Genomic DNA, 22,207 nt, shown 5'->3' with positions numbered 1-22,207 from the left:
TTTAGACCAGGTGTAATCAGTAAGTTTATAGCTATGTTACAAAGAGAAGTCAACTTACATTCAGTTGACTTGCAGCCACCTCATTTATCACTGTAGTGGCTGTTGTCCACACTACCTTTCTTGGGTTGGTGAAGCACATCCTCACCAAGAGTGCTTCCACTGACCCAAGGGGGAAGAGTAGGGCAGCACTGATGGCATGTCCTTGTCAGGAGCCCATTATCCCATAGGCTCCCAGTGGACCACATGGGGCTTGACTTCCCATTCCATGCCAGCAGCAGGGGGAAGGCTGTCCAGGCTTCTTACCTTCCCATTCCCTGCTGGGAGTGGGACCCAGCTGCTCAGCTTCTCTGGGGAAGTGGTATCAGGTGGGCTCTAACTGCCCAGTTTTTCTTGTTCATTTCAAATTGGCCATATCATTTACAATAAGGCTCCTTTGAACCACTCTGGCAATGGAAAGGAGCCTTAAATTTTTACCCATTTTTATACTCCTGGGGAAAATTCACTAAGCAGGCAGTGTTATATTCTGCTTTTCTTGATGGGAAAGGACCAGCCCAGGCCTCTCAAATACCCTGAAGCCCTATCAATCCATGCCAAGAGCATCATGATAGCAAGAGAGACAGTATCCCTCCTTCACAATGCACCATCCCCCTTCTTGCTGGTAGTAATTTACGTCTGTCCCAGCGGCCTGAATTGATGCACCTATGATGACCAGGAGGGGTGCATGAGCTTTCTAAGGCTTCTCTTTGCTTCCTATCCAGAAATAAATTTTCTGCAGGGAAGCAAAGAAATCTGTAGTGGACATGAATTCTGCATGCATGCGCACTGGCACAGAATTCTCCCAGAAGTAACGCTCATTCCACAGCAAGACTTGCATTTGTGGGGTAGTTAAGAGGTTGTACACATTTTGGAGTGAACTGTTAAAAGTGACTCTCATACAAATGTGTCTGAAGAACACATTGGCAGTCACATAAAAACAAGACTTAATAATAACCCAATGTTCAGTATCATGATTTATTCAGATTATACAAGACATTGTTAACATTAAAAGATTTCTGTATTGTCAGTATTTTAAAATGCAGTTTCTACAAAAATAGGTACATTCTATTCATATTTTTTCTTATATTTTGAAACCAGATATTAGTTAGCATTGGTCAAATTCCATAATTGTCTCATCTGTTTATGCCTCATCTCAAAGGAAGTCAACTGTAAACTACATTACATTTATAACAAGGCAACTTGTATTTATACTTTTGTCTGCACCATAATCATCCCGTGTGCCATCCAGCAGTACAAAAAGCAACCTAGTATATAAAAATCTTCATTTAGAAAGCTAGTTTTAACAACAAAAGCATTGTTCAAAACACCTCCAAACCAGTCAGGTAAATACCTTTAGTGCACCAATAGAACCATAAACATTTCAGTAGGCTTTATACGTCTTACCTGGTATTCATAATGTGCAACAGAATGCCGTTAGTATATTCATTCGGACCGAAGCTATCTATTAGGCTGGTTAGGAAGCAAAGCAAAGCTCTGCCACTGATGATAATCTGATGCCTTTCTGAAATGTAAAGTCAACTGGAAATCTATAGTTAAAGTCAGGCCTTCAGATAGAATTCTGTGGCAGTACTCATATTATTTTCACTTTTGGTGGTTTTAGCCATTTAGAGCTCAAATACACAGAAATATGCATTCTGCGCGGAAAGTGTGAAAGCCACTGAAACGTCAATATATGCAGCAAGGCCACTGCGAGAGAGAGAAGGAAAAAAAGTGGAGATTGTTGAACGATCACCTAGCTGTTACTGCACACACATTAAAATACATCAAAGTGGTCAAACAAAAATCAACCAACATATGCATTAACACTATAAGGATGTTTAAGTTCCACAGCTCCTGTTCCAGTCCCTCTTAAAGACAAATACTTCAAAAGCCAATATGTACCTCTAATAGGCCCTTAAAATCTGTAGCCTAATGCTCCAACAAAATGCATCAAGCAGTGTTAATTTTCTACCCAATGCTTTTACTTTTATTACACTAAATAGACTGTTACAGTATTTTTTTTTTTTTTTTTTACAACTAAGCTGCCCCCAGTTTTTGATGAAGACTTCAACTATGTCTACATTGCCAGCTAGAGGTATGAGTCCACTGGTTGTGTATATGTACTTGCACTCTCATCCAGGTAGTGCAAATATAAATAGCAATGCAGCTGCAGTAATAGCAGCAGTACAGATATGGCTGAGCCAAACTGCATACCCACCTGAAACTAGTAGGTATGTATTGATGAGAGCTAGAGTGCATGTGTGTACATAAGCAGGGCAAATCACACTCCTAGCTTTCAGTGTGGACACAGGCATAATTTGATTTTAATCCCACCCTTACTCATATTTGCCCTTTAAAAAAAATGTGTGTGATACTGATTTCTGGAGAATGAGTAGCAGTGGCTTCAACACAATATTGGTATTATGCCAATATAAAAAGTGTCCACTATTTAACACATTTTCATTGAGGTAAATAGAGAAGAAGGTAGTGTATAATGTGGAAAGGGACAGATTAGAATTAAAGGGTGGACAAGTTAAATAGCATTTTGGGGATTGAAGAGGAACAAAAAGTCAAAAAAGTTGCATGGTTAAAAATGTTAAATTGATTTTAGAATTTATCTAAGATTTCAGAATCTAGTAAGTATGACTCCTTCCATGGTAATACTTAGTTTTGCAGAAAAATGTAGCCCAACAATAACTACATTTACTAAAAATCAAGTTTAAAATCAGGCCTGATCTACTACACTTAAAATTTATATCAACATAGTTATGTTGATTAGGGTGTAGAAAAAGCCACATCTCCTTGGGACACATTTATGCCAACTACACTACTAGCATGGACCAGAACAATACAGACAGAAGATGACTTCTGTTGGTACATCTAAACTTATTCAGGGAGGTAGTGTTCCAACACCAGCAGAACTCTTCTTTCTGTTGCCTGCGCCAGAATGTATATATGTTAATGTGGGTGCTGTAGTGTACCTATACCCTTAGGCTCTTTGGGACATACACACCATGAGTGTGCCCATAATCATATCTTTATGCAATTCCAAAAAATATATGCACCATAACTGCCCTCATCTTCATACTGAAATTCAGCCTCTATATTCTTACATATATAGAAAAGTTTCCAGTTTGGACAACACAGAGCAGTATAAAGATACACAATAACAGTCATAGTTGGATAAACCCTGAGCAACGTAATTGGAAGAAATAATAATTGGCGCTTAATTGTGAAATTGCGTTTCAAAGGTTATGTCAGACAAGAATCTAAGTGCTCATTTATGTTGGTCTCCAAAACCTCAGTCTGGCAAACAGGACAGTTAACTTTTTTATTCTGACTAACAGCAGAACTACAACTTTCAGAGGACACCGTTGGTTCAGCATTGCTTTTTACAGGAGTGCTAGTTCCATGAGTGTTATCAGCACGCTCTCTCTTTATAAAGTAGTTTGCAAAGGCAGATTTGTCTTCCATTTTTGGCCGTTTCTGTGGTTTACCAGTACTTTCAAAGCTACTATTTCCCTGGGATGAAACCCTGGCTCTGACAGTTGTCTCAGGTTGTTCAAAGCAAATTCGTTTTGGTGTTCCATTAAAAGATGAAAAATGACACTTAGCATCTGGAGGACTTGTGTTCAATTTTCCTCCACTAACAGGAGGGATTTTAATAGGTGACCCATCAACATTCCTGTAAGCTTTTGTATTAGCGACAGATATTTTAGGAAACTTCTGGTTCAAAGCAAAGCTGTTTTTATGGTTGGTGCTAGGAGTAAAAACTGGACGGGAAATGCTGGAATGCAATCTGTTTGACTCAAATTTTAGTTCATTTTTAGGAATTGGTCTTGCAGTTCCAGCTTCTGAATAACGTTGAGGACTGGGTATTTCTCTGCCCTTAATACTGTTATTGGAACTTGCATGTCTCTCAGATGACCAAGGGCTCGCTCCTCCAAGCTGATATCCTTTTCCACTAAATGGGATTAGGGTTCGTATATCACCTCCATGTTTCCTCCCTGCAAAAGATGAGTGATTAGTATCTTTGTTCTCCATCTACTACATTTGCTCACTATCAAGTCTTAACTTGCTGTTTAATATTAAAATAGCACTTGAATACCAGCTTCAATTATTCCACATCAGGCTAGAGCTAAGTTGTGTTTTAAGTTCCCCTAAATACTGACACTTCTGGCGTGGCACACAATAATTTTTGCAGCAGCTTCAATAAAAAGGAGTTTTTAAATTAAATTGAACTAACTAGGAAATATATAAGACCAATACAGTACCCTTCCTGGTTTTTGTATTCAATGTTATGCTGTCACTATCTCTCAGGTTAATATATTGTTCATTCTCATACCGATGAAGACTTCAGAGGCCGTCACATGTAGGGATGTTAAATGGTGTTAATCAGCTAATCGACTAGTCGATGGAATTTCCATTGACTAGTCGATTAGTTGATAAAGGGGGGGAACTGCAGAGTCGCAGCAGATTAGCTCCCAGTGCTCGGAGCTAACCCCACTGCAGCTCTGCCTTTTAAACGTATTAAGAGCCAATAGGCTCTTAATACATTTAAAAATCACAGGCACAGCAGCTGATTCCTCGGTCATGCCTGGTCCTCCACTATGCCTCTACCTCTCCTGCCCCAGCCACAGAGATGGTAAGGGTGTGGGGGGACAAAACCAGCTTACAAGCTGGCTCCTGCTCCCTCCCTCCTCACCTGCTGCTGCCTTTCTCTGATAGAGGTAGCAAGGGGGCAGGAAATTGACTAGTCGAGTCACTAATTGACTATCCGATAAGCATATGCTTATCAGATAAGTCGATTAGTCGCTTACATGCGTAGTCACATGTGGGGCTGATGAGAAAATATTAAAGATTCTTGAAGTTGGAAAGGGGACAGTTGTACCACTTAGCAGCTGGAGGAAGGGGTGGGGGATTGTAGGTTAATCATATTAGCTCATTATTTCCATTTTAGCGGTGAATATTAACATATTACACTCATTTTCAGGCTACAGGAATTAGCAAGCCACTGAGATAATTAAGGTGGTTAATTCATATTATTTCTGGCTGGTTACCAATTCAGATAGATAATACTACTTAGCAGGCTCTCCTCACAACAATAATAGAACCATTTTGCCTCTACTGTGTAGGTGAAGATTCTGCTGCAAGTTCTGTGGCCTTGGAATACACAGGGACATGGTTGCATAACTCCTTTTATCCCAGAATTTTAAGCAGAAAACTGAATACTGATGGAATGACTGTCATAGCTACGTCTCTCTGAATGGCTGGGCACCATGATTATAATTAGGATTTGCTAAGGGCATGTCTTCGATGCTTGCTGGATTGACAGGAACTAATTAATCCAGCAGGGATCAATTTAATGTGTCTAGCATAGATGCAATAAATCGACCACCAAGCACCCTCACGTCAACACAGTTACTCCACTAGAATGAGAATAGCGAGGGGAGTTGACAGGAGAGTGTCAGCTGTTGACTTAATGCAGTGAAGATACTATGGTAAATGTATGTCCACTTCAGCTACATTAGTCACATAACTGAAGATGCGTTACTTAGATTGATGGCCTGTGGTAACACTGACTTGGCCAAAGAGTAAGCTAGATCACAGGTAAATCCAGGAATCTCAGTTTTATTTATTTGGTCCATTCATATTTGGTCCGTCCATATTTTTAGAGCAAAAACACTGATGTCTACATATTGCTGCATAGGTCTAACTATGCTATAACTTTAAAGCTATACCAGCATTTTTTAAAAAAGTGAATCAAATCCAGAGTTACATAAAACTTTAATACTAATCTTTCCAGCATTTAATTTATTTGCATTTGGCATATTGTATAGGGCAGGAGTGAATATGAAGAGGAAAAAGAGAGTTACATACCTTTGTCATCAGATGGTGCAGAGTTTGAAAGCTTTGTGAGTTGAGTTTTCTCCTTGCTTTTTTTAGAATAGTTCTCGGGCTCCTTCACTTTTGAGAATGTGCCTCCACAGGTCTGTTGGTGGTCAGACCACCAGAAGTCTTGTGCAGAGGGCGCCCTATTCATTGCACGTTTCACATATCCAAAATAAGGTTTTCGAGTCTGACAAGGGCCATTACATCGCCACCAGTGCTGGCGATATGAATCCACCTCATCATGAAAGTCGTGGTAGATCTAAGTGTAAACCAAAAACAATACATTTATTCCATCTTTACACATTTCAGGTGTGTTAGCATTCTTTAACTACTTACAGCTGCTACTCATAGGGAAAATCCACAGAGAACCAGAAGGAAAACAGTACAGGGTTTAGCTGCTAGAAGACTTAACCTATTGTATGCATAGGGTACGTCTACATTTGCTCCCTAGTTCGGACTAGGGATGCAAATGTAGGCAACCGAAATTGCTAATGAAGTGGGGATTTAAATATCCCGCACTTCATTAGCAAGATTTCGCCCGGCGCGCTAGTCCGAATCACAGCTGATTCGAACCAGGAAGTGTGCGCCATTTTTTGAGGAGTAATGTTAGTTCTAACCAAGGGCTTTGGTTCGAACTACCACGTCCCGGCACGCACTTCCTGGTTTGAATCAGCTGTGATTCGGACTAGCACACCAGGCGAGATCTTGCTAATGAAGTGCGGAATATTTAAATCCCCGCTTCATTAGCAATTTCGGTTGCCTACATTTGCATCCCTAGTCCGAACTAGGGAGCAAATGTAGACGTACCCATAGAAACCACTTTCAAAATAAACATAATTTGCTCCTCTCCCTTGAAAAATAAAAAACCTGATATATAGACAGCACAATCTTGAATACCAATAACCATTAATATTGACTGGCACTCTTTGCACTGAGAGCTATCAAGCAAGGATAAATTTATGCTTATCTCCCTCATGAGGCTATAATCTGCACTTAAGACTGAAGGGGGGAAAAAAAATCAATAAATTATGGAAAACACCATAATAAGAATGTAAACTGAAGTTTTATTCAAAGCTCAAAACAACATAGATGAGTTTTAAGATCCAAAATATATAATTAACCCAACAGCCTATCTAATTAAAGAAGACTTAAAAGCAAACTGGATTTTTAATTTTCACATTGTATCTTTAAGCTGTGATCTTTTTTCATTAAGTGTTCATAAAAAGCACTTACAAATATTCATCCACAGTTGAGCCAGAGAAAGTTATATATTCCCAAACAGATTCTGCTGTACTTTTCTCGACCAGGTTTTCCCCGACTGCCACCTTATAATTAGGGTAGTTGGTGCAAATCTCTCTATCCAAAGCTTCCCCTACCAGCTATGGACTGGTTATCAAAATATATGTCAATATTTTTATCATACTGTATTTGACATAATACTTCAGTAGAATATAGTTTAAGTGGTCTACATTGTATTTTGTCAAGTAAAAACCACTTACTGTAACATTGGCTCCAGTCAGGCGATTGATGCGACGCATGTGTTTGCAAAACTCTGGCCCATGGGATTCACGATCTTTGTCATTATTAGTGACAAACAACAGTGCATGAATCATTTCGTGTAAGAGTGTCTAAAACAAAAATAATTTAAGATGTTTTCTGAAAAATATATTATTTTAAAATCTAACCAATAGCTGTTTTGTCTTTACTACTGTGTATGAATCTTGATACAGACTTTATTTTTGTGCATTTGCAACCTACATGGGTCATAAGAATACAATAACTTCTCTGCTAAAAATCATCCGCTCCTCCAACTGCAAAATCTACACATTTTCTCCATATGGCGCAAAAAGCATTTAAAGGGATATTACTAAAAGGAATGCCAGTCAAAATGTGATTTCCCCTATATTAGGGTTTTTTTTTAAAATTATTTCCACAGGAGAAAAGTGATGCTTGTGAGCCAGCAGTGGATGCACATTTTACAAGACTTCAGTTACTGACCACTTCAGAATAGGAATCTTATGAAAACCTTAATTTTCAACCAGCTCACAACAAAACTGGCAAAGGTATGAGGAAGAGCATGAAACTTACATACATGATCAAATCCTGCATTCTAGTTTGTGTTACTGGGCTGCTCAACCAGGAGATGAAATTGAAATAGTTGGAGGTGAATGGTTAACGTGTAAGCCTGATTCTTAATGGGTGAGGCTTATTGGTTCCAACTCTACGGGGTCTGCCATGGACAAGAAACTGTTCCAAGACAGCCAAAGCAGCCCCCAACTTTCCTCTTTTAATCGGTTAACTGGTTAAGTATTAAATTCAATCAGATAACCAATTACACAGGATTTTACATCCTTATTTTGGAATAAGATGGGTAGATGACTATGGGCCTCACCTATAAGTGTATTAGTCGCAATACTTCTGAACTGAAAGATTACTACAATTTTTCATACTTAGGCAACAATAAGCAATGATAAGAAATTCCTTATCAAAGCAAAGACTATTTTATAGTAGAGATCAGTGTTTCTCAATTTTATTTGGCCATGGAACCCTTTTAAACTCAAAAGAATTTCGAGGAACCCCTAATAACAGTCTGATATATGAAGCTGAAAAAATAGACCACAAATAAGTAAGGATAATAATAAACAAATGCTAAACAAGGTCATGAGATCAACATTTAGTTTAATTGCACATATTTAAAAACAAAAATCACATTTAAGGTGTACAAAAAATAAAGCTCAAAAACTAATATGAATTATATTGGCAGTTTTCAATGTGAAGTTGGTTTTCTTCTTTTCTTGGCAAATTCTTTTTATATTTGGTTTAATATTAGAAAGTTGGATTCACATATCTGGCGTGGCATTCAGTTGATTTCTGTATTTCGTTTTTGTTGCTGCATAATTTGAGAACCCAGTTTTGCAAAAGTACGTGCTGACAAAGGGTAACAATTGACAATCTGCACATCTTGATAAAGCTAAATATTCTTGACACAAGCCACTCCAAAGTGTAATTAGAGAAACTTCTTTAACATTTTGTATTAATTAGCCATCTGAAGTGACTTCGATTAGGTTTTCATAATCTTGCATAGAAAAACTGACTGGCTTTTCTGTTATACTTAATGGATTTCAAATCCAGTTATTGTTGTCATTTATGGTTGGAAAATACTTCATGTTGTTTGCAGATCTTCTTTGCGATTTATACACAATGTCCTGGCCAGGAGGAAGGGTACAGGAGAGAGCTTGGGGCAGTGTCTGGCCAGGAGGAGGGGTACAAGAAGGGACTTGCAGCAGGGTGTCTGACCAGGAGGGAGTCTTGGGGAAGGGTGTCAGACCAAGCTGAGAATGCCGGGTCTTGGTGGGAGGAGAGGAGTGAGCGAGGGGGATCTGGGTGCGGGTATGAGGGAGGATGCTTACCTAGCTTGGCAACCTGCTGCAGCAGGGAAAGCCTCCAAGGATCATGGTCTTGTTCCCCGGGGGGGGGGGGGGGGGGGGAGGGAGCTCAGTCCCCCTCATGCAGCGGGGATCCCAGAGAGAGCAGCAGCGCACGGGGGACAGCAGAGCCCAAGTGAGCCCCGAGGGGGGGGGGCAGCAAAGCCCGAATGCACCCCGGGAGGAGGGGGGGGGGGGCAGCAGAACCTGAGCTGAGTTCCATGCAGGCAGCAGTTTAAAAATATCAAGATCCGGCAGCAGCTAATCGGCACTTGGACCTGGCCACCACCCCGCTCCCAGCAGCAGCGGCCACTGTAAAAGTAACCTCCTGCATACATGGAGGAGGATACCCGAGGCCCTGTGGGACAGGGGCTGTCCTGCTGGACAAGGGCTGTCCTGCAGGGTAGGGAGGGGGCTGCGCCGTGCGCAGAGCAGCCACAGGGGGGATGGAGCAGCCAAAGCCGTGTGCCCCCAGGAGTCCGCCCCCGCCGGCAAATGGGAGCTGCCTACGGGCTCTGCAGGGGGCAGAGGAGTAGAATTTTTTCGTGGAACCCTTAGCTGGTTCCGCGGAACACCATTTGGGAAACACTGGTATAGATAATACTGTACATTGACATTTTAATGAAAGATTTACAGTAAGTTCATCTATGAGTAAGCTGTCTTAAAATACCTCTACAAGATCCTTTCTTGGTCTTAGCTTTAAGAGTGGCTCACTAAGGCGAATGGAACACATCCCACCTCTTCCTTCATAGCTGCACACTCCAGCACATCTAAAAATGAAAAACAAGTAGAATGGAGACTTCTAATTGTTTTTGTAGCTGGCGGGGCATAATTGAGAATTAAATACACAAACATTAGCCCTAACAATTCCAAGTAAACCAAGAATAACACAACCTTGCTAAAGTCAAAAAAGCAAGTATTACCCACAATTTAACCAATCATTTAATATTTAGGAAATGGAAAAATATTTTCTTCTAATATAGTCCTAAAATACTCGAATAAATACTTGACTACATATACGGCTCTCACTTCAATTTCTCTGTCCCAAAGAATTACAAAACAAATGTATTTGGTGAAAACAAAACAGAATTGCTACACCTTAAAATACATCTAATGTGCAATGTAGGGATGTGAATACCCCTTAAAACAGTTAACCAGTTAAACTATTAAAATTGTATTGTTTAACTGGTTAAAAAGGCTGGTGCAGAGCAGCAGTGGCTGGGATCCTGCAGCAGGGTCTTCTTCAAGAAGAGGCCACTGCAGCTGGGGTCCTCCAACTTGGCCAGTTGCATTAGGGGTCTGCCTGCCACAGGCAGGGAGCTGCCTGTTGGGCTGTGCGGAATGAGGACAGCTCCCACAAGGCTCAGACTTCTGGTTACCTGCTTGCTTACCTGGTAACAGGTTAAGGCTAATATTTATAAATTAACCACTTAGTCTTTTACATCTCTAATGCATTAATCCATATGTTGTTTTAACAGTCTTAACAATGCTTACTATGTATCCTGTTATAAATGCTGACTCCTGAAGTCATTCTGTGCCAAAAGTTTAAAAATTCTATGCATTAAAAACCCTAACGTTTTAAAATTCTGCAAATTGTATTTGTCAAATAATTGTGGAGGTTCCAGCATGGCATTTGAGAGCACACGCCACTAGCTACACAGACATGAGAGATAACTGTGCAGTTCCCCCCAGGACATGCACCCACCCCTGACACAGCACAAGGACCCAGCCTGCCTCAGAAACACCCAAGGGTTCTGCCCCTCAGTGTGTGCTGGCAGATTCAACAAGGAAGGATCCAAGTGTAGAAAGGCTTAATGTCAGGGAATCCAGGTGTGGGGCAATCGTGGGGTACAGGAGGCTCAGTGCAGAATCTGGGTGCAATGGCAATGAGACTCTTCTAGGGAGTCTTTGTGCAGTTCAACATGCAGTTCTGGCACAGTGAACTGCTTGGGTACCCAGGTGCATTACAGACACGCAGCGGGTTTCCTCCCACATCGCCCCCGAAACTAGCGTCCCAGCGATCCCCTGGGGTTGTGATCTCAGGGTCCCCCCAGGCTCTTCCAGGGAGCCCAAAGTGGTTGGAGCTCATCGGGGTGGGGGTCTGCTTGTGAGGGGGACAGAGCTTAGCAAGTTGGACAGATGGGGAAGCAGCTCTGTGTATGGGGATCACTCCCCCTGCAGCAGATGAGGAATGGCTGCACGAAGTGGGTGCATGTGTGGAATGGGGGTGTTTGCAGCACTGCCTGCAGCTGGGGGAAGAAATCTGGGGTGGGTCTAATCCAGCCCCAACTGCCTTGCAGTAGAAGAGTAAGTCCAGTCTACGCCAGCCCAGCGATGGCCAAGAGCCATCAACCAGGTCTTCCCCAGTCCCATCTCTTGCCCCACAATGATTTGTCTTGCTGCCAGCTGCCCCATGCAACCAAAATACACTGCTGAGGAGGGTCACACAACCACTTTTATGTCTTCTTTTTGCTTCCCCATCAGAAAGTCTTTTTACTGCAGGGAAGCAAAGAAATCTGCAGGTGGCATAAAATCTGCACATGTGCTGCGGTGCAGAATTCCCCCAGAAGTAACTGTCTCCCCAAATTTACCTACTCTAGTGGGAAACACAAAGCTTTGAGTATGTGACACCAAGAGGGACTTTCAGTCCCTCACTAGTGTATGTGACAGATGATGTCTCTGAACAGGTCGCCTCCAGAGCAGAGGGCATAAGAATTAGCTATTTCAAGTTCGTCAGAAACACCAACATCTGACCTGGCACCTCATCGCTAGTCACCGCCACCCGGTGAGCCTCGAGGGGCGCCGCTGACAAGAGTCTGCCCGAGTGGCCCAGGCGCAGCATCACTCAGTGACCTGCTCGGGGACCCGGGCGCCTTTGCAGACGCGCGTCGGTTTTTCCCCCACATTGCCCCGAAACCAGCTTCCCCGCGAGCTCCCGGCTCCCCCCAGACGCCGCCCGGCTCCCGGCAGCGGGTTTCTGGGCCCAGCGCGGCCGCTCGATCCAGCTCTCCGGGGCCGGGCGCGCTCCCTGGCTCCCGCTGCCCCCGCCCCCAGCCGGCACCGTACAGCGTCATGCGCGGGCTCCACGTCACCGCCACGGCCGCCAGCTTCCCCCAGAAGAGCGTCTCGTTGAACTGCACGAAGAGGCCGCGCACGTCGGGGCTCGGGTCCAGCAGCTCCCAGGCCTCGTCCACCACCGAGAGCGGCCGCGGCGGGGACGAAGAGCCGGGCGGGGACCCGCTACAGGCCGCCGCCACTGCCGCCGCGTCATCCTCTTCCTCCCACTGCGCCTGCAGCCGCAGCGCCAGCAGGAAGTCTCCGTCCATCCCGGAGCGGCGCGAGCGGGCGGGAAGCACCAGCCTGTCAGTCTCCCAACCGGCAACCGTTTACTTCCACTGCGGCGCATGCGCAATACAGCTAGGCAGCCTCCGACGGCCTTCTCCGCACATGCGCATGCTCCCAAACGTTGCGCGTGCGCGTGCGCCACTGACATCCCACACTTCACTTCCGCTCTGTCCAGCGCAGGCGTACTACCCCCCGGGTGGAGGGGGCTCAACCAGCGCCTGCGCAGGACAGCTAACCTGGCTCGGACGCCGGGATATTACGTCATTCAACAGGCGGTCGCTCTCCAGGCGCAGGCGCGATATGGCGGAGTAGGTGGCGCGGAGAGCCGTTTTCCGGCGCAGGCGCGGTAGCCACCGTACCTGTCACCCGTCTTCCGTTCCGCTGTGGGTGCGTCGCGGCTGGCGGCCTCCCTGCCCGCGGGCCCCATGGCGCTGCCGTTGGCGGAGGGCACGGGGGGCGGGAGCCGGCTGCGGCGGCAGCTGGAGTCGGGGGGCTTCGCCGCGGGCGAGTACGTGAAGCAGCTGTCGCAGCAGTCGGACGGGGACCGGGACCTGCAGGAGCACCGGCAGCGCATCCAGGCGCTGAGCGAGGAGACGGCGCAGAGCCTCAAGCGCAACGTCTACCAGAACTACCGGCAGTTCATCGAGACGGCGCGCGAGATCAGCTACCTGGAGAGCGAGATGTACCAGCTCAGCCACATCCTCACCGAGCAGAAGGGCATCATGGAGGCCGTCACCCAGGCCCTGCTGCTGCAGGCCGACCGCGACGACCCCGCCCAGGGCGCCCGCCGCGCCGCCGCCGACCCCCACAGCAACCCCTTCCTGCCGCTCTCGGCCAAGGAGGCCGCCGCCAGCGAGGAGGGGCGGCAGCGCACCCTCACCACCCTGCTGGAAAAGGTGGAGGGCTGTCGGGACCTGCTCCCCGAGAGTCCCGGCAAGTACCTCGTCTACAACGGGGACCTGGTGGAGTACGACGCCGACCACATGGCGCAGGTCCAGCGGGTGCACGCCTTCCTCATGAACGACTGCCTGCTGGTGGCCGCCTGGCTGCCCAACCGGCGTGGCACCTACCGCTACGACGCGCTCTACCCGCTGGAAGACTTGGCTGTGATCAACGTCAAGGACAACCCACCCATGAAGGACATGTTCAAGCTGCTTAGGTTTCCTGAAAGTCGCATTTTCCAGGCTGAGAATGCCAAGATCAAGAAGGAGTGGCTGGAGGTGCTGGAGGAGACCAAACGGAACCGCGCCCTCAGCGAGAAGCTGAGGTTGGAGCAAGAGGCTCTGCCACGGGCTGCTCCACCACCTCCTGAGACCGCTAATCCTTTTGAACAAGAAGATGAAAAGGAACCCCCACCCGAGGAAGAGACAGTAGATCTGTCCATGGAGTGGATCCAGGAGTTGCCTGAAGACCTAGATGTCTGCATTGCCCAAAGAGATTTTGAGGGAGCAGTTGACCTGTTGGATAAATTGAATGAGTATTTGGGAGACAAGCCCGTGAACCAGCCAGTGAGGGAGTTGAGAGCCAAGGTAGATGAGAGAGTTAGGCAGCTCACTGATGTACTGGTTTTTGAGCTATCTCCAGATCGATCATTACGAGGCGGTCCTAGAGCCACTCGCCGGGCTGTGTCTCAGCTCATTCGCTTGGGCCAGTCAACCAAGGCATGTGAGCTTTTCTTGAAGAATAGGGCAGCTGCCGTACACACAGCCATTCGTCAACTGCGCATTGAGGGTGCCACTTTGCTGTACATCCACAAGCTTTGCCATGTCTTTTTTACCAGCTTGCTAGAGACTGCTAGGGAATTTGAAACAGACTTTGCAGGCAACAGTGGCTGCTACTCTGCCTTCATTGTGTGGGCCCGCTCAGCTGTGAGGATGTTTGTAGATGCCTTTAGCAAGCAGGTATTCGATAGTAAAGAGAGCTTGTCTACTGCTGCTGAATGTGTGAAGGTAAGTGTGTTAGAAAGATAGTGATCTAGTGAACTGACCACATTGCTGGAAGAAGACAATAACTTCTGATGTTTAAGCTATGTTCACTTACTGATTACCTCTGTGGCTTTGATCTGGTCACTTGAAAGGCGCCAGGCAAAAGGGGGAAATTAGCTTATGTTCATGTTTTCTTTATGTTATGTGAAAGGCTTTTTTTGTCTGTTTTGTTTTTTGTGCTTGTGTTTTATCCTGTGAATATCGGGAGTTCAAAGTTTGGTCTTCCCAGGTTTTGCCCAAAGACACTTCAGAGATTGTAAATGTTTGTCAGCTCTTTCACACCTTATTTGAAGAGAGAGACTTTATTTAACAAAAAAAGTTTCAATATTCCTTTCTCCAAAGAGTATATTGGATTTAACCTGAATATGGGTTCACAAAAAAGCTTTAAAAATACTAAAATTCTCTTATTATTTAACTACCCTGCTTTCAGGCCCTTACAACATGATTTTATTACTTCTCTAGTGGTTCCATGTCAGAGAAGATCTGCATTTCTAATATTAAAAAAAAAGATTAAACCAATGTCTTTTTTTTTAAAAGACTTACTTCATTTCTGCTTTATATTTCATTATTTATACTTTTCAGGAGAATATGGTGATTTAACTAGACTATTTTGTAAAATATTTAGTTTAGAAGGTGATATCCAGATAAATATTAATAACGTTTATTATTGAAGGTAGCGAAAGAGCACTGCAAGCAGCTCAGCGAGATTGGGTTGGACCTCACCTTCATCATTCATGCCTTGTTGGTGAAGGATATCAGAGGAGCTTTGCAGAGCTACAAGGATATCATCATCGAAGCCACCAAGCATCGCAACTCTGAAGAAATGTGGAGAAGGATGAACCTGATGACCCCAGAGGCTCTGGGGAAACTCAAAGAGGAGATGAGGAGCTGTGGGGTGGGCAGTTTTGAGCAATACACTGGTGATGACTGCTGGGTGAATCTTAGCTACACTGTGGTGGCTTTCACCAAGCAGACTATGGCCTTCTTGGAGGAAGCCCTCAAGCTGTACTTCCCAGAGCTGCACATGGTTCTATTGGAAAGTCTAGTGGAGATCATCCTTGTGGCTGTCCAGCATGTCGATTACAGTTTACGGTGTGAACAAGACCCTGAGAAAAAAGCATTTATCAGGCAGAATGCATCTTTTCTTTATGAAACGGTCCTTCCTGTTGTGGAGAAAAGGTTTGAGGAAGGTGTTGGAAAGCCAGCAAAACAACTACAGGATCTGAGAAATGCTTCACGACTGATGCGTGTAAATCCTGAAAGTACAACCTCTGTAGTGTAAAATGAAATCTATCTGTTCTCTTCAGAAGTCTATAATACATTTATCAATAATGCTGTCTATGTATATATATTTTGTAAATCTTTTCCAAATCTGAAAGCTGCAAAACTCCACCTGCTGTCTTGTTTTAGCTAAAGACTCCTGAACCAAACCTGAAGACAAGGAAGGGAAAGAAAAATGAGATAATTTAGACGAGAGAGCATTGGGGTCAGAAAATCTTATAATGCATGTCCTTTCCTCATTAAGGTCCTCTTTTGTGATGATTTACCTTCTGCTTTGGGCCTAACAAAATGTTAGTGAAATATCTAAATACTTGTAGCTATAAAATAACCTCTAATCACATTTCTAATTGTGTGATTTAAAAAAAAAACACACACAAATTGCTAGGTTCACTAAAACACTCTTGTGAGTGTGGTTCTTTGTGAAGTTCATCCACCTTTCAAACATGATTGAACTCTATGAATTTGCAGAATTCACCCTCTGATAGTCTTATAGCAGAGATTTGCTAGACAAGGAGGCAGACAATCAGCATTACTGAGGACACCTATTCACTCCTAAGAAAGATTCTCAGGTTAAAAATGTTGTTTAAAAAGAAAACATTTCCGTAGCTAGCTTAGCAAAAGGACATTGTCAGCTTAAAAATCCTACCTCCCTGAAGAAATGCTCTACCTACTGTTAGAAAAAACACTTAAGATTATTTATTATAACCGAAAGAATCTTTTAATATTACGTTGTTACTTCATTGTTTTGTTTTTCTGTTGATTTTCATTGGGAGTAGAAGCAGGTCCAAGATACATGCAACTCCTCTTCCTCTCCCTCTGCACACTCTTTCTTTGTAGCTTATTGAAGTATGAGTGCAACTACAGTGGTATCCCCTATCTCTCTCTGTAGAAACTATAGCAAAGAGGGCTTCTTGTTTCCAGATATAAATAAGACTGTGTTGTGCAGGATGGAGGAAGGTCGTCATTAAAATACTACATGTTTAGGAGATCACATTCAAGCTACATTTGTACAAGTTCATGGATCGTAGAGATAGCAAGAAACATTTTTCAGAAAGAGAATGATGCTTAGACTGTTCTTAACAACTTATACTTACGGCTGTTACAGCAAATTTGTTAATGTCATTGCTATAGTACAGCAATTCATAAAAATCACCTGTCTTTTTTTTACAGTCTTCACCTTCTTCAAACAACCACCGAACCATATTATATGTGCTTGAGTACTCTGAATACTTGAAAACCTTTATTCACAACTACAGATATACTTCCCTGCCACTGTCCTTTATTCCAGCAGTAGAAGGGCCATAACTAGATATCATATTTTTTGATCTACTTGGTTTCATGATTGAGACTTCCAGTTTCACGGGCATTTTATGTAAATTCCTGTTCTCTTGGATCTGAACAGTGACTCTGAATAGTGACTATCTCATTCTATATAGGTCTCTGAAGGTAACTTGTGACTTACTATAGACTGAATTTTCTTGACTTCTTTGTCTTGTAACTTTACATCTTCTTAATCAGGAGAAAATAATTTTGTATTAGAATCTTAATAGGCTCTTAACAGGAATAATTGAGAATCATACTAGTGCACTTTTAAATAGTTTTGTTTACTTTTAACAATTCTTATGATGGCAAGAAACCTTATAAAACCATGTAGCAACAAAATATGTAATTACTAAAAGCAATTGAGTAGCTGATTATAAAAAGTTGACCTATTTCTGCATTTTCCTACATTTATATATCTTTATTTAATGTTCCCACATTGATGACTTAGAAAGCTCTGAAGCTTACACAGTCTGCAAAGGCACCCTCCCAGTCCACTCATTCGCACTCAAGATTATTTCTGGGTTCATTATACAATTATTTTGCTGGTCATATCACAGAAAAAATACAGATTTCATTTTTACAGTGAAAAAGCATTTCCATATTTAAATTAGTTGATGGCCACTAAAGTAATTGTATTTCTTTTATACAAAATTAGGTCAATGAAAGTTACTCTTAATGTAAATATTCCCATTAAATTTATTTTCTGGAGTTATTTTATTGCATTATTCTGAAAAGCAGAATGTAACAATCAAGAGGAGGTGTTTTTTTTGGGGGGGAGGGATTAATCTCATACGTTAGATGCATCAGTCTTAATGAGTTTGGGAAACAATTTCAAATAGGTTATTAAAGAGAACCAAAGAGCATTCTTTATGGGGTTTTTTAATAGTATACATTCTGTATCTCTTCCTTCTCCCCCCCCCCCCCCCCCCCCCCCGAACACAGCACTTTCATTTAAGGAGAACAGTCATTAACTTAAAGCTCAGCTGAATTAATTGACGTTCAAGAAGGGTAGCCTGTGAGACTAAATATTAAGGAATTGATTTGTCACAGCATCTCAGTTGCAGCACCCTGATGCAGGGGCCCCCAGTAAGATAGAATAGGAAGGGATGTCCTCTTCTAATCGATGCTGGTTTTGCTGCTGGTGTAGCAGTCCTTACTCCCAGCAGAGGGTTGTGTGTGGTGGACCTCAGTTTTGCCGCATCCTCTCCAACTCTGACATAACATGAGTCTTCATCTGACATGCTCCTCTTTTTAGAGTTTGGGAAGCACCTGATATAAGAGATAGAATCTGTCCAATGGCTTTAGCACACTAGAGTCCAGGCTGTCATTCATTTTGTTGACCAAATCTTATGTTCATTTGGCTGCTACTAATCCAGACTAATTTTTAATATGGAATTTGGGCTGTCTAAACCACTGTAGGTAACATTCATATTTTGAACCTTATGATTCTGTTTTAAGTCGCTATTGAGAATTTATGTAGGAGAAAATAAATTATGACTAAGAAAAGTGATGTATTAATTAAATCAAACACACACTTTGTATTCTAACTGTAATAGCTATTAACTAAAACTTATTTTGAATGTCCCTTTTTGAGAAATAAAATTTCAGTTTTGCTTACGGTAATGTTAAGTTGCACTTTCCTTTTCCTAAAACAAAATGCAGGTAGAGAGAGTATTGTGCAGCTTTTAGTTTAGGATTTGGATTAATTGTTTAGATGACATAATAACCAAATTTTGGTGGTTTGGGATGGAGTAATACTTCAGTCATTAGAATTTTTTCTTTTTGAAAGCATTGTGTGTAATAATTTCTTTAGCTTTTTTTGATGAAATTGTGAACTGCATACAATTAAGACATTTTACTCAGGTGAGTTGATTATGTAATTGAGTGCTGCTCGGAGAGGACCATACAATGTAATTTGTATTGTGAATGGATTAAACTACAGCAAAGTAAAGCCACTTTACTACTAAATGAGTGTCCATACACAGGTTTAATGCACTTTAACGTCACAACTTTAATTATTTCATCTTGACTCTTGAGTGTCCCCATGTGGTCACACCCTGGCTGTTGTCTGTACAGCCCCCACCAGATGAGAAATGTAAATGTACTCCTATTGTTGGTTCTACTTGGGACCTTTATTTATATTCTGGATAGACAAACAACAGGGAGTCCTGTGACACCTTATAAACTAACATTTTTAGGGCATAAGCTTTTGTGAGATACAATTCACTTCCTCATATGCTTGAAGTGAGAGTAATGCAGGGATACACTCCCATCTCTGTAACATCAGTGCTAATTAAATGGGGGTGAATGTGGCTCACTTCCAACAGTGATGAGAAGTCTCAGAAGAGTTAGAGTAGTCATGTTAGTTTGTATCTGTAAGAACAACAAAGAGTTCTGTGACACCGTAAAGACTTAACAGATTTATTTGGACATAGCAGTTTTGTTCCATGAAAGCTTGTCTCAGTGCATCTGACAAATTGATTTTGACCAACAAAAGCTTATAGCCAAATCAATCTTTAAGCCTTAAGGTGCTAAAGGATTCCTCATTTTTAATGATCAGAAGATGAGAGTACTGAAGGGGAAATTATTGTAATGAGAGAGCCATTCCATGTCTCTTCAGACACATTGTGATAGTATCAAATTTGCATATGAATTTCAGCTCAGCAAGTTTGTGTTGCAGTCTGTTTTTGAGGTGTTTTTTCCCCCCCTGAGAATTGTAACTTGTAAATCAGTAACTGTCTGTCCAGGGAAGTTAAAGTGCTCCTCCATGTTTTTGTATGTTACCATTCTTGATAGCCGATTTGTGTCCATTTATTCTTTAGCATAGAGACAGTCCAGTTTGTCTAAAGTACATACCAGAGGAACATTGCTGGCAAATGAGGGTATATATCACATTTAGTAGTAAGAAGTCATCGGGACAAGATGGCATTCAACCAAGAGTTCTGAAAGAACTCAAATGTGAAATTGCAGAACTGTTAACTGTGGTTTGTAATCTACCTAATGACTGGAAGATTGCTAATGTGATGCCAATATTTAAAAAAGGGCTCTAGAGGTGATCCTGGCAATTACAGACCATTAAGTCTAACGTGAGTACTGGGCAAATTAGTTGAAACTATAGTAAATAATAAAATTGTCAAACACATAGATGTACATAATTTTGGGGGGTAATGTCAACATGGTTTCTGTAAAGGGAAATCATCCTTTACTAATCTACTAGAGTTCTTTGAGGGAGTCAATAAACGTGGATAAGGGGGATCCAGAGGATATAGTGTACTTAGCAAACCTTTGACAAGATCCCTCACCAAAGGCTCTTAAGATAAAGTAAGTGGTCATGGAGTAAGAGGGAAGATCCTCTCATGGACTGATAACTGGTTAAAAAACAGGAAACAAAGGGTAGGAATAAAGTATACGTTTTCAGAATGGAGAGAGGTAACTAGTGGTATTCAACAGAGGTCCGTACTGGGACCAATCCTATTTAACCTATCTATAAATGATCTAGAGAAAGGGGTAAACAGTGAGGTGGCAAAACTTGCAGATGATACTAAACTGCTCAAGACAGTTAAGATCAAAGCAGTTTGTGAAGAGTTTCAAAAAGATCTCACCAAACTAAGTGATTGGGCAACAAAATGGCAAATTAAATTTAATGTTGATAAATGTAAATGTAATGTACACTGGAAAAAATAATTCCAACTATACATACAATATGGTGGGGACTATTTTAGCTATAACTACTCGAGAGGGAGATCTTGGAGTCATTGTGGATAGTTCTCTGAAAATATCCATTCAATATGCAGCTGCAGTCAAAAAAGCAATCATTAAAATAGGAATCATTAAAAAAGGGATAGAAAATATCGTATTGCCTCTATATAAAATCATGATATACCCATCTCTTGAATACTGTGTACAGATGTGGTTGCCTCATCTCAAAAAAGATATATTCACATTGGAGAAGGTTCGGAAAAGGGCAACAAAAATTAGAGGTTTGGAATGGGTTCCATATAAAGAGAGATTAAAGAGTCTGGGACTTTTCAGCTTAGAAAAAAAGAGACTAAGGGGGGATATGATAGAGATCTATAAAATCATGACTGATGTGGAAAAAGTGAATTAGGAAAAAATATTTACTTGTTCCCATAATATAAGAACTAGGGGTCACCAAATGAAATTAATAGACAGCAGGTTTAAAACAAACAGAAGGAAGTATTTCTTCATGCAGCACATAGTCAACCTATGGAACTCCTTGATAGAGAATGTTGTGAAGACCAGGACTTTAACAGGATTCAAAAAAGAACCAGATAAATTCATGGAGTTTAGGTCTATCAATGGCTATTAGCCAGGAAGGGTAGACATGGTGTCCCTAGCCTCTGTCGAATGCTGGAAATGTATGACGGGGGAGAGATCATGTGACGATTACCTATTTCTGTTCCATCCCTCTGGGGCATCTGGCATTGGCCACTGTTGGAAGACAGGATACTGGGCTGGATGGACCTTTGGTCTGACCCAGTATGGCCCTTATGTTTTTATGTAGATGTGCAGGTCAGCAAGCTTTGATTGCTGATATGGTTAGTTCCTCTATTGTAACTAAGATAGATGTGTGGACAGAGTTGGCAATGGGGTTTGTTGCAGGGATTGGATCCTGAGTTAGTGTTTCTGTTGGGGGGGGGGTGAAGTTGATGGTATTTGTTGCAGGTTGGGAGGCTGTTGCCCTGGGGAGGGGGGGTCCAACCATTGGTGCCCCCCCTGGTAATTCCACATGGGGTGCCCCTGGTAATCCCAGAGGACATGTCCCTCAGGGGATGGTTTGCTGTGAGGGGAAAGGGCAGGCTGGTGATGGAAAGGGAGGAGGCTTGCAGATGGGAACAGATAGGCCCATCCCTGGCCTGCCAGGACTCCTGAGATGACCCAGGGCCATGAGTTTGAGAC

The 22,207-nt window shown here is 42.6% G+C and overlaps 2 protein-coding genes across 3 annotated transcripts; one reads left to right on the top strand and one right to left on the bottom strand.

The window, feature by feature from the left end:
* Positions 1-997: 997 nt before the first annotated feature.
* SPRTN (SprT-like N-terminal domain) lies at positions 998-12,828 on the bottom strand. Of its 2 annotated transcripts, XM_075924734.1 has the most exons (5): positions 12,420-12,828; positions 10,024-10,123; positions 7,428-7,556; positions 5,917-6,187; positions 998-4,043 (listed from the first exon to the last, which is right to left on the bottom strand). In XM_075924734.1, exons 1-5 carry the CDS (start codon positions 12,677-12,679, stop codon positions 3,289-3,291), a joined length of 1,515 nt encoding a protein of 504 aa, XP_075780849.1. In that variant the 5' UTR covers positions 12,680-12,828; the 3' UTR covers positions 998-3,288. The 2 variants fall into 2 exon arrangements, with proteins under 2 accessions (XP_075780849.1, XP_075780850.1); XM_075924735.1 differs by lacking the exon at positions 7,428-7,556.
* A 7-nt stretch (positions 12,829-12,835) lies between these two features.
* Positions 12,836-20,542, top strand: EXOC8 (exocyst complex component 8). Its single transcript, XM_006122074.3, has 2 exons — positions 12,836-14,647; positions 15,357-20,542. Exons 1-2 carry the CDS (start codon positions 13,124-13,126, stop codon positions 15,963-15,965), a joined length of 2,133 nt encoding a protein of 710 aa, XP_006122136.2. The 5' UTR covers positions 12,836-13,123; the 3' UTR covers positions 15,966-20,542.
* The last annotated feature ends 1,665 nt before the right edge of the window (positions 20,543-22,207 follow it).

Source organism: Pelodiscus sinensis, chromosome 3, assembly GCF_049634645.1.
Source record: "Pelodiscus sinensis isolate JC-2024 chromosome 3, ASM4963464v1, whole genome shotgun sequence".
NCBI classification, from domain to species: domain Eukaryota; kingdom Metazoa; phylum Chordata; order Testudines; family Trionychidae; genus Pelodiscus; species Pelodiscus sinensis.
This window is presented reverse-complemented; position numbering and strand designations above follow the sequence as displayed.